Source organism: Geotrypetes seraphini, chromosome 12 (genome assembly GCF_902459505.1).
Source record: "Geotrypetes seraphini chromosome 12, aGeoSer1.1, whole genome shotgun sequence".
NCBI lineage: Eukaryota > Metazoa > Chordata > Amphibia > Gymnophiona > Dermophiidae > Geotrypetes > Geotrypetes seraphini.
In genome coordinates, this window is record NC_047095.1 from 75051705 (window position 1) to 75063935 (window position 12231).

Below are 12231 nucleotides of genomic sequence, written 5' to 3' on the forward strand. Positions count from 1 at the left end.
AAGGCATGAGATGAATATGGTGATTTGGACGAGGCAATCAAATGTGGAATATCCTCGAGGTCCGGCATGGGAGACCTCGAACGAGGAGTATGTGGAGTAGAACGAGGCTTAGTGGGGAAGGGGTAAAACGCGGACCTCACGGACCTTACGGATCTAAAACTGCACGTCTTTAAAAATCTGAGGTCCGTGCATTGACAAGTTCGCCTTCGCTTTCCCTGCAACTCAGCTCAGGCCCCCGGCTCCCTCGCGGACCTCACGGATCTGAACTCCACGTCACATTCTTAAAAATCCGAGGTCCGCGCCACTTTTAGTCTCTGGCTCTGACAGAGTTGTATAACAATTTAACTCTGACGGATCCTAGCATAGGGAGGGAAAAGCATGCTAGGATCCATCAGAGTTAAATTATCATAGAGCTCTGTCAGAGCCAGAGACTAAAAGTGGCACGGACCTCAAAAGTGGTGCAGACCTCGGATTTTTAAGGACGTGCGGTTTTAGATCCGCGAGGTCTCTAAGGTCTGTGAGGTCCGCGGTTTACCCCTTCCCGGCTTAGTGGAAGAGCTATGTCTGGAAGTATGGCTCGATGAAGGCCTCGAGCGGTGATGAGAACTGTGCCTGGAAGCAGATCTCGAAGAGCAAAGAGACCTCGTCGTAGAATGGAGGGAGGTAGGCTTCAGAGGGTGGTGGTAAATGGTAACCATTCTAAAACATCGAAGGTGACCAGTGGAGTGCCGCAGGGCTCAGTCCTGGGTCCGATCGTCTTCAACATATTTGTAGGAGACCTAACTCGGGGACTTCAAGGTAAAGTAACACTGTTTGCCGACGATGCCAAATTATGTAACATTGTAAGTAAAAGCGATTTGTCCGACAGCATGAAGCAGGACCTGCTTTTATTGGAACACTGGTCCTCGACCTGGCAGCTGAACTTCAAAGAAATGCAAAGTCATGCACCTAGGCAACAATAACCCATGCAGAACGTACACACTGAATGGGGAGACTTTGGCTAGGACTGTGGCAGAACGAGATTTAGGGGTGATCATCAGAGAAGACATGAAAACTGCCAATCAAGTGGAGAAAGCTTCATCCAAGGCCAGACAAATGCTGGGTTGTATCCGTAGAAGCTTCGTTAGCCGGAAGCCCAATGTCATTATACTGTTGTACAGAGCCACGGTGAGACCTCACCTGGAGTACTGTTTACAATTCTGGAGGCCATACTACCGTTAGGATGTGCTGAGAGTTGAGTCAGTTCAGAGAATGGCCACCAGGATGGTCTTGGGGCTCAAGGATCTCACGTACGAGGAAAGGCTGAACAGATTGCGGCTATACTCTCTCGAAGAACGCAGGGAGAGGGGAGACATGATCGAGACATTTAAGTATATCATTGGTCGTGTAGAGGTGGAAGATGATATTTTCTTTCTTAAAGGAACCTCGGCCACAAGAAGGCATTCGCTGAAACTCAGGGGCAAAAAATTTCATGGCGACACCAGGAAGTATTTCTTCAGTGAGAGAGTGGTTGACCATTGGAACAAGCTCCCAGAGCAGGTGATCATGGCCAACAGCGTGCCTGATTTCAAGAATAAGTGGGATGCCCACATTGGATCTCTACGAGGGCAGTGTAAAGGTATCACCACCAGAGTGTGATCTCTAGGAGGGTAGTTAGGGAGGGTTAATAGAGTGGGCAGACTTGAAAAATATGGTATATGTATTACGTTTTGCTATTGCATAAAGCCATATTCAGTAATTTTAAAAAAAGAAGGCTAACCTCTTTTTCCTTCTCTTTTTATCTACTATTTTGAGAAGCAAAACAAACTTCTTTTCCTCTTATTTTTACCTTCTTTTCCTTACAAGAGCTCCTTTTCGTTTTGCACTTCTTCCAGATGTTCCCATCCAGACAACTCCTTGATGTAATCACCCATTTGAAAAAAGTTAGTTTTTCTGAAGTCTAGAAAGTTTTCTTTCAAATGAACCCTCTCCATACATGTCATAATGTTGGTGATCCCTGGATGCCTCAATCAATATCTGGCATATTAAAATAAAATATTAATAGTGCTTCCTCTTTTACAACTACATAGTAACATAGTAGATGACGGCAGATAAAGACCTGAATGGTCCATCCAGTCTGCCCAACCTGATTCAATTTAAATTTTTTCTCCTTAGCTATTTCTGGGCAACAATCCAAAGCTTTACCCGATACTGTGCTTGGGTTCCAATTGCCAAAATCTCTGTTAAGACTTACTCCAGCCCATCTACACCCTCCCAGCCATTGAAGCCCTCCCCAGCCCATCCTCCACCAAACGGCCATATACAGACACAGACCGTGCAAGTCTGCCCAGTACTGGCCTTAGTTCAATATTTAATATTAATTTTCTGATTCTAAATCCTCTGTATTCATCCCACCTTCTTTGAACTCAGTCACAGTTTTACTCTCCACCACCTCTCTCGGGAGCGAATTCCAGGCATCCACTACCCTCTCCGTAAAGTAGAATTTCCTAACATTGCCCCTGAATCTACCACCCCTCAACCTCAAATTATGTCCTCTGGTTTTACCATTTTCCTTTCTCTGGAAAAGATTTTGTTCTACGTTAATACCCTTCAGGTATTTGAACGTCTGAATCATATCTCCCCTGTCTCTCCTTTCCTCTAGGGTATACATATTCAGGGCTTCCAGTCTCTCCTCATACGTCTTCTGGCGCAAGCCTCCTATCATTTTCGTTGCCCTCCTCTGACCGCCTCAAGTCTTCTTACGTCCTTCTCCAGATACGGTCTCCAAAACTGAACACAATACTCCAAGTGGGGCCTTACCAATGACCTGTACAGGGGCATCAACACCTTCTTCCTCCTACTGACTAAGCCTCTCTTTATACAGCCCAGAATCCTTCTGGCAGCAGCCACTGCCTTGTCACACTGTTTTTTCACCTTTAGATCTTCGGACACTATCACCCCAAGGTCCCTCTCCACGTCCGTGCATATTAGCTTCTCTCTTCCCAGCATATACGGTTCCTTCCAATTATTAATCCCCAAATGCATTACTCTGCATTTCTTTGCATTGAATTTTAGTTACCAGGCATTAGACCATTCCTCTAACTTTTGCAGATCCCTTTTCATATTTTACATTCCCTCTTCGGTGTCTACTCTGTTACAAATCTTGGTATCATCTGCAAAAAGGCACACTTTTCCTTCTAACCCTTCAGCAATGTCACTCACAAACATATTGAACAGGATTGGCCCCAGCACCGAACCCTGAGGGACTCCACTACTCACCTTTCCTTCCTTTGAGCGACTTCCATTAACCACCATCCTCTGGCGTCTGTCTGACAGCCAGTTTCTGACCCAGTTCAAGAATATTTTCTGACCCAGTTCAACTATATTTTGAATGGTTTCTATTAAATCTCTGTTCACTTCTAACTGTGAAGGAGCCCTGTATATCACATCAATGTAAATATATTTTCTATTTCCAGACTGAACTACAGTGCGCCTTTTCCTTATCCTATAGGTCCTGCAATTGTGTGGCTTTAAAATGAACTGTACCATAAAACACCACTTCCCCCTTCTTTTCTTCTTATCCTGTCTTTCCTGAACAGATTATATCCCGGTTTAACTAAATTCCAGTCACGGTTCTCTATGAACCACATCTCCATGATTGCTAGTAAATCAAAATCAGCTTCTTCCACCACAGGATCTGGATCCAGAACCTTAATACCCATACTACAGGTATTAGTATATAGTATACTGCTTTCCAGACATTGCCCCTTTCCCGTTTGTGAAGAAGCATTAAATGCTTATACTTACCTTGGAGCTTTGACCACTCGGCACCTCTTCAAGAGGTTAGCTAGTCTGCTGTATAAGACACTTCTTCCCTTCTTTGATAGATGTATACCATCTCTGCTCAGCAGCACCTGGAAAATCATACCATGGTCCAGGAAGCAAAAATGTTCCTGACAACACTATCCACCCAGTCATGCATTCATTTCCAGGATGCAAAATTCTCTGCTTTGGCCTTGCTTCAACACAAAGGATCAACACCACCACCACCAGCACACCCGTCTGTTTCACCTTCTCTCACAGAGTAATAAAGTCACTTTTGTTATTTTCAGAGGGATTCCTAACAGTATCGTTTGTGCCTACATGGATGAGCACCATTGGATAATAGTCATTGTTTGATGAGTCTCAGCAAGCTCTCTGTAAAATCTTGAATTTTGGAACCTGGGATGTCATGTCTGATCTGTAGGTGGATGCCTCTGTACCCCTCAGAAGGGAATCACCAACTACCACTACCTTTTGCCTCCTCGTTGTCATGGATCCAGCATCTTTGGGGATTTTGAGCTTTGGTTCTTCCTCTCCTGGAATGCTCTCTCCACCTCAGTTTTCAGGGCTGCATCCTAGTTCTGCAGATGAAGGGCAGGTGAAGTCACAGTTTTGATTCTGCAGGATCCTGTAATCTGAGTCTAGTTGTCCACATTCAGAATGGTCTCTTCACCACTGCTGGAAAGCTTTGATGCCTCATTAAGGATTTCATTGATGTATTTCTCATTTTCATGGATGCTTCTCAGTCTTGCCACCAACTCTCTCAGTTCTTTCAATTCTTTCATAAGGGATTAAAGCGGAAGACATCTTGCATATGGTACCATCCCCCTCTCCTTGGATATCATTTTCTGTCTGCACAGAGGCAGGAGCTGTAACTGAGGAACAGGTTTGGTGACATGATGTTTTCCAGTCATACTGTGATTACTTGCACCAGTTGAAAGAATACAGGAAACAGAAAAAATCCCTACCAAAGCCCCCAACATTTCTTCAGTGGTTCTACAGGTTAGAAGCAGCAGTTACGTATCTTCTTTTATACAAGATCTGGTTAGTGTGTTGGATGCCATGAAAAATGGATATATATCTTTCCCTGCTGAAGTATGTGTGCCAACAAGACTGCACATGGTTATATGCAAAGCACAGACAAATATTCCCATGTACAAATACACATTTACATCCTCTTTACAGTAGGTGTAAATTTGCGTGAAAGAATGTGTGTGTTGTTAGGGATGGTTCAGATATCCTATTATATAAGGTCACAAAGGTTCACATGTTGTCTTTTAAAACAGGTGCTCGGAGAAACTGAAGGAAGATAGGTTCAAAACAAATGCAAGGAAGTTTTTTTTCACCCAAAGGGTCGTGGACACCTGGAATGCGCTACCGGAGGAAGTGATCAGGCAGAGTACGGTACAGGGATTCAAACAGGGATTGGACGGATTCCTGAGGGATAAAGGGATCGTGGGATACTGAGAGAGGTGCTGGGATGTAACACAGGTATAGAAAGCTAACCAGGTAATAAGTATAGAAACCCAACCAGGTCGTGCATGTGCAAGACCAGAGGGTTAGGACTTTGATGGGAAGATAAGACTCAATGGGAAACCAAGGTGGCAAAGGGGCCCCTTCTGGTGATTCAGACAGGTCATGACCTGTTTGGGCCGCCGCGGGAGCGGACTGCTGGGCAGGATGGACCTATGGTCTGACCCGGCGGAGGCACTGCTTATGTTCTTATTACCTGTGTAACCTATTATTAAGTTACATCTGTGCACCCAAAATGATTTTCTCCATACAGGTTTAGCCATTGGGGGGGGGGGTAGAGAGGGGAAAACTAACAGGGCATATACTTACACAAAATTGGATTGTTCAATCTTTTGAACAGACATCTTTTGGAAACTAACCTTAAATTCCAGTTCCATTGATGTGACACTCTCTCCTGGAGGCACCTGGGTTAGCTTCTGTATATGAGCATAAAGGTTCCTGGCTGGTACTTCTGTGTTTCCACATGTAGCTGCCTCTAGCAGGGCTTCATGAATAAAGATATACTGGTCTTCTGTCTGTACCATGTAGTTCCTCTGAGCTCTCATGCATGTCACATGACCATAGATGTCTACTGTCTTCTCAGGTTTCATTCTCTCTAGCATGGCATCAATAACTATGAAGCATCCTGTTCTGCCCACACCAGCACTACAAAGGGAAAAATATGAGAGTGACTCAGTCCTGCCAGATAAAACAAGGCAGCTCACCTGAAATAGATAATCTTCATAGGCAAGATAATTAGCCACACAAGGAAGTGATATCTGACAGTGGTGATGCAGTACATGCTTCGCACATTAGAGACTTATGTTTATAATTTGGCCCCTTTGAAATACTATAGCTTAATACCTATCTTATATCATCTGAGTACAGGTCTTGCATGTCTTGATGGGGGGAGGGGGCAGGAAAGACATCTTATAGGGGAACTAAGCAAGTAAAATGAATAATTATTAGATAGTTGGCTCAACATTGCATTGACAATGAGTGTGACTGTTGGACAGACAGGATGTACGATGCAGGTCTTTATCTGCTATCATTTACTATGCTACTTTATCAATACTGGATCTGATCAGAGTACTGACAGCTACCCTCATTCTAGATGCAAAAAGAAAAGTCTTTTTGATGCCATAAGGTCTGTTCCAATTTAATGACTTATTACCTCCATATTTGGATGATAAATGTCATTTATAAGGAAGACTGGAGGGTGGCCAATGTGATGCCAATTTAAAAAAAGGGTTCCAGAGGTAATCGAGGAAATTATAGACTGGTGAATCCGATATCGGTGCCGGGCAAAATGGTAGAGACTATAGTAGGAAGAGAATTCCATAAATATGGCACAGATGCAAACAAGGCAGAATTCCATGTTGAAGTCAGTCCATTTGGCAAGACTGACCAACATGGAATTCTGCCTTTTTTGCATCTGTGCCATATTTATGGAATTATTTTCCTATTGAATTACGTATTGAATGTTCTTGGATTACATTTAGAAGCCTTTTCAAAACCTATCTTTTCAGTTTAGCATATCCTTAGAATGACTACTATTACTCACCGTAATAAAAAGGTTTGGATTGGACTCTTGGGAGGGAATCTAGACTGCAGTTTTTAGATTTTAATTTTTAGGAGGTTACATTTGTTTTATCTTTTGGAGAACCTTTCTTTAGCGTTTAAATTAGTAAACTGCTCTGCTTTTACTGCGAAGGGCAGTCTATAAGTACTAACAAACATAAACAAATATCTAAAGAATGAAATGCCAGAACATATACATAAGCATGGATTAATGAGAGAAAGCCAACATGGATTTAGTCAATGGGAATCTTGCCTCACATAATCTACTATATTTCTCCAAAGGTGAACCGGTTGATACTGTGTATTTGGATTTTCAAAAGGCATTTGACAAAGTACCTCATGAAAGACTTCTGAAGAAATTAGAAAGTCATGGGATAGGATGTAATGTTACATAGTAACATAGTAGATGACGGCAGATAAAGACCCGAATGGTCCATCCAGTCTGCCCAACCTGATTCAATTTAAATTTCTGGGCAAGAATCCAAAGCTCTACCCGGTACTGTGCTTGGGTTCCAACTGCCAAAATCTCCGTTAAAACCTACTCCATCCCATCTAAACCCTCCCGGCCATTGAAGCCCTCCCCAGCCCATCCTCCACCAAATGGCCATATAATAATAATAATAACAACAACAATTTATATACCGCAGGACCATGAAGTTCTATGCGGTTTACAATGATTAGAAATGTTACAGATTGAATGGAATAAACAAAGTACAGACTTAGTGATTGATAGTTCAAGAGATCGTTTGTTGAGGACTAAGATTGTATAGGTTGGTTTCCTATGTATTTGATTTGATTTCTTATATACCGCTATACCGTGAGGTTCAAAGCGGTTTACAATGAAGATTTCAGGAACAGATTTGTTTTTATGTGTTTCCTGAATTCCCTATAGGTAGTAGGCACGAGTAATTGTTCTAGGTCTTTACCCCATAGTGCTGCTTGATGTGAGAAAAGATATACAGACGCAGACCGTACAAGTCTGCCCAGTACTGGCCTTAGTTCAATTTTTAATATTATTTTCTGATTCTAGATCCTGTGTGTTCATCCCACGCTTCTTTGAACTCAGTCACAGTTTTACTCTCCACCACCTCTCTCGGGAGCGCATTCCAGGCATCCACCACCCTCTCCGTAAAGTAGAATTGAATGGTCAATATTCTCACTGGAGTGGATAAATAGTGGGGTTCTCAAAACCCTTGCAATGTAGAGTTCTATACCTCGATTCCAATTTGTCTAGAACAGCAGGTATATCATAAGGAGTCTCCAGATTTTGTTTGAAAGTTTGAAACAGAAGCCTGTTAAGAGGAAGCTTGAGTGACACTGCAGGAGGTTGAGGCAGATGAATTTCTTCTAAATACTCCTTAGAGTATTTAGAACCAGCGTCCAATTTAATATCCAGGTCATCAGCCATTTGATGAAGAAAGGAGGAAAAGGACAATTGATCCGCCAGAGCATGGCCTCGAGAAGGATTCAATGACCTCGAGGTACCTCGAGTGGAGAATGAGGGCAAAGCCTCTCTGGAGTATTGGTAACCCAAAGAATAGACAGACTTGGAGGAGGCATTGGAAGCAGTTGAGTCCTCAAGGTCTGCAATTGGTGACCTGATCGAGGAGTTGGAGGCCTTGAAGAGCTGGAAGGCCTCTTTGAGGCCTGGACGAAGAAGGCTTTTCTCTGGAAGAAGCCCTGCACCTCGATGGATGCCTCGATGAAGGCCTAGCTCTACGACGAGAGTGTTGCCTGGAAGTAGGTCTTGGGTAAGATCGAGGAGACTTCGCCCTATGTCTGGAAACGGGCTGTGCCACTGGTGAATGAACAGGGCTAGAAGCTGTAGATCGAAACCCCATAGACTCAGTGGTTTGGATCGAGGAATCTCGAAGCATTCCCAAAGATTGGGCTCCTTGTATGGAGTGTGAGGATTCCTGTCTAGACACTCACAAAGACTCGACTCCTTGCATAGAGTGTGTAGACTCAGCTTGAGGCACAGGCAGAGACTTGACCTCGTGTGAGACTGCCAATTGCCCAAGCTGGACTGCAGGAAGCAGAATCGAGGCAGGACTGTATTTGCTTAGCAACTGAACAAATTGCTGCTCTAACATGGTCTGGAGAGAAGCCTGCAATTGTGGATCTGAGACTGAAATGGACCACTTGCTGAGGCTAAAGGCTCTGAGGTGTCAGTAGAAGCATGCTTCGACTTGGAGGATTGATGCTTGGATAACTTGAGGACCACCGCAGGAACCTTCTGCTTGGAACCTTCTGCTTAGGTATTCTGACCTGAGGGAAGCTCAGGGGAAGATAAGGCAGGTGTACTCGAGGCCAAAGACGATCCAAATGAGGAAGGTCTGATGAAACTCGAGGTCGGAATTGTGGAAACAGGAGGACCCCCTGTTGAAGTCTTGACCAAGTTAGAAATCAAGGTCGAGGGAGTAGCTGAAGAGTCCATCTTAAACAGCTTTTCCACTTGAACCCGACGATGTTTAAGGGCTCGAGGTTGAAGAGTAGCACAGCACGGGCACGACTTTGGACTATGGTCAGGCCCGAGACAGCGAAGACACCAGGGGTGTGGGTCCGTGAGGGAAATTGCATGCTGGCACTGGCTACACTTCTTGAAGCCCGTAACTGGCCGTGACATAGGAGGGAAGATAGCTGCTGCGAAGTCGAAGCCCGCAGGCTGCGGGCGCGCGACCTATCCTGCCAGTCAGCCGACGAAAAAATAAAACAACTTTTTTTTTTTTTTTTTTTACTAACAGAAAGAAAAAAGAACAGCGATTCGGCTAAAAGAAAATAAACACAAACCGCGGTGAAGAAAAGTAATGAAGCGAATGAAGTTCAGCGCAGAGCATCAAAGACAGACTTCTCGGCTCCGCGGAAAACTGAGAACTGAGGAGACTCGCCCTGTGCTGGGCAGGAAGGCACTGAGTTTGTACATGCAAGTCTACTTGCGAGGCTGTCCGCATCTGGGCTCCATGGATGATGTCACCCATATGTGAGAATAGGCTGCCTGCTTGTCCTGGGATAATATTTCTTCACACAATGTGTAATTAAACTCTAGAATTAATTTGCAGGGAATGTGGTGAAATCTGTTAGCTTGGTGGGGTTTAAAAAAGGCTTGGATAATTTCCTAAAAAGGAAATCCATGGGCCATTATTGAGATGGCTTGGAGAAATCCCACCAGAAGAAGGTTGTCTATTACCGAAACATGGACCGTGCCGGGTCCATACCACAGACTTGATACTGTGTACTGTTTGGATTTTAAATACATGCGTCGCTTTTACATGTGAAGACTTTTTCACAATAAACTGTTCATTGAGATCTTCGTCTCCTCAGTGTTGTTTTGTTTCCTGGTTGTCCCTTTCCTACTGTGGAACTATTTGGTGAATTCTTGTTTGCCTTGGAGAAATCCATTGCTTATTCCTAGGATAAGCAGCATAAAATTTGTTTTACTACTTTGGATCTGGGTTGGCCACTGTTGGAAACAAGATACTGGGTTGATGGACCTTTGGTCTATCCCAGTATGGCAATTCTTATGTTCTTAAATTGGGAAGACATGTCTGTAACACGTCCGCCTGTGGAGACCAGCGTGAGAGTAACATGTGTTGGAGAAGACACATACAGGCTCTTTCCCAAGGCACCACATCTATTGTGGCAGCCATGGAATGCAGGACTTGAAGATAATCCTACGCTGATGAAGCCAACTGGTCTAGTAGACAAGAACTCTGAGAGCACAACTTCTACCTGCGTGCCTCTGGTAGATAGACACAGCTGGCTGCCATGTCAAACTATGCACCTAAGTACTCCAGGGATTGAGTCAGAGTCAAATTGCTCTATTAATTATTCACAATCCAACCCAGGTCTTCCAGGACTCAGATCACCTGACCCACTGTGTGTCGCCCCTCGGATCACCTGACCCACTGTATGTTGCCCCTAGGAGAATGAGGGGGCTCTGATTAGCCAGTCGTCCCAGTAGAGGTGCACATGCAGACCCATCTTGCACAGGTAAGCTACTTCTACAACCATCACTTTGGTGAAGATACGAGGAGCTGTCGCCAAGCCAAAGGGTAGAGATGAAAATTGATCATGATTTTCCAGGACATGAAACCTGAGAAACTTCCCATGGTCTGGGAAAATAGGAATATGCAAGTAGGCCTCCGTCAGATCTAGAGAAGCTAGGAACTCTTCCGGGGCTACCGCTGCTATGTCAGATCGAACCATTTCTATGCGAAAGTATGGAACTCTCATCACTGCATTCACATGACTAAAGTCCAGGATGGGTCTCCGATCGTCAGAGCCTTTCTTTGGCACGATAAATTATATGGAGTATCTGCCTGAGCCCAAGTGTTCGGGCGGCACCGGCTCTATGGCCTGAATATTAAGCAACATCCTCCCAGTGGCTTGAACCTTGTCTGTCTTTTCTGGGTGCCCTGAGAAAGAGTCCATAAACCAATCTGCTAGAGACCGGGCAAATTCCAGCTTGTAGCCAGAACAAATGATGTCCAGAACTCAGAAGTTGAATGAAATCTGGACTCAGGCCTCCAGAAATGCCAAGAGTCTGCCCCCTTTATGTAGAGGGAACTTGCAACTTCTTGATAGATGGAGAAGCCCAGAAAGCAGAAGACTGGTTACATCTGAATCCAGAGAACCTCTGCCTGTAGCCCTGGGAGAATCTCTGTGACGTGAACTGTTGATAGTGCCTGAAGCCACAAAAATTAGAGTTCCTTGAGCCTTTAGAGGTTCTGGATCTACTATCAGGCAGGGTCTTGAGGTGACAGTCCACCACAGAATTCATGAGATCATCCAGACCTTTACCAATAATAACTACTCCTTAAAAGGGAGTCAGGCAAGAGTAGCTTTAGAGGTGGAATTGCCAGCCCTTTGTCTAATCCAGAGCATTATATGAACAGAAATGTAATAAAATGACACTTCACCCAGAAGATCATCATACAGGGCGTTAGCCACATAGTCCACACCAGAAAAAAGAAGCTGAGGAAGAGGCTCGAAACCTTCACTCTCTAAAGTGTGTAGTCTGGAAAGACAAGTGAGCATAACAAAGGACGCTGCCAAGGAAGCTTTGACTCCCAAAGTCACTGCCTCAAAAGTCTCCTAAAAACAACACCCACTCAGTGGTCCTGCATGTCCTTGAGCACCACACCGTCTTTGCTTGGAAGGGAAGTGCACTTATTAACCAGGAAAACCGAGAAATCCACTTTAGGCTGACTAAAGAGTTGCTGACATTGCTCCGAGATCAGGATGTCAATATCAGTTTCTTATTCAAGAACTCTGATATTAATTTATACCACCTGGTGGCCTGATGTCCTAGCGAATTTATTTGGAAGGAAAGGACCT

The 12231-nt window shown here is 44.3% G+C and overlaps 1 protein-coding gene across 1 annotated transcript in view; it reads right to left on the bottom strand.

Moving 5' to 3' along the window:
- Positions 1-12231, bottom strand: part of PTPRF (protein tyrosine phosphatase receptor type F) — a 953410-nt gene that overhangs the window by 77020 nt on the left and 864159 nt on the right. Inside the window, exon 27 of the mRNA XM_033915537.1 lies at positions 5694-5979. Within this exon, the coding sequence (XP_033771428.1) occupies positions 5694-5979 (286 nt within the window). The remainder of the gene's footprint in view (positions 1-5693; positions 5980-12231) is intronic.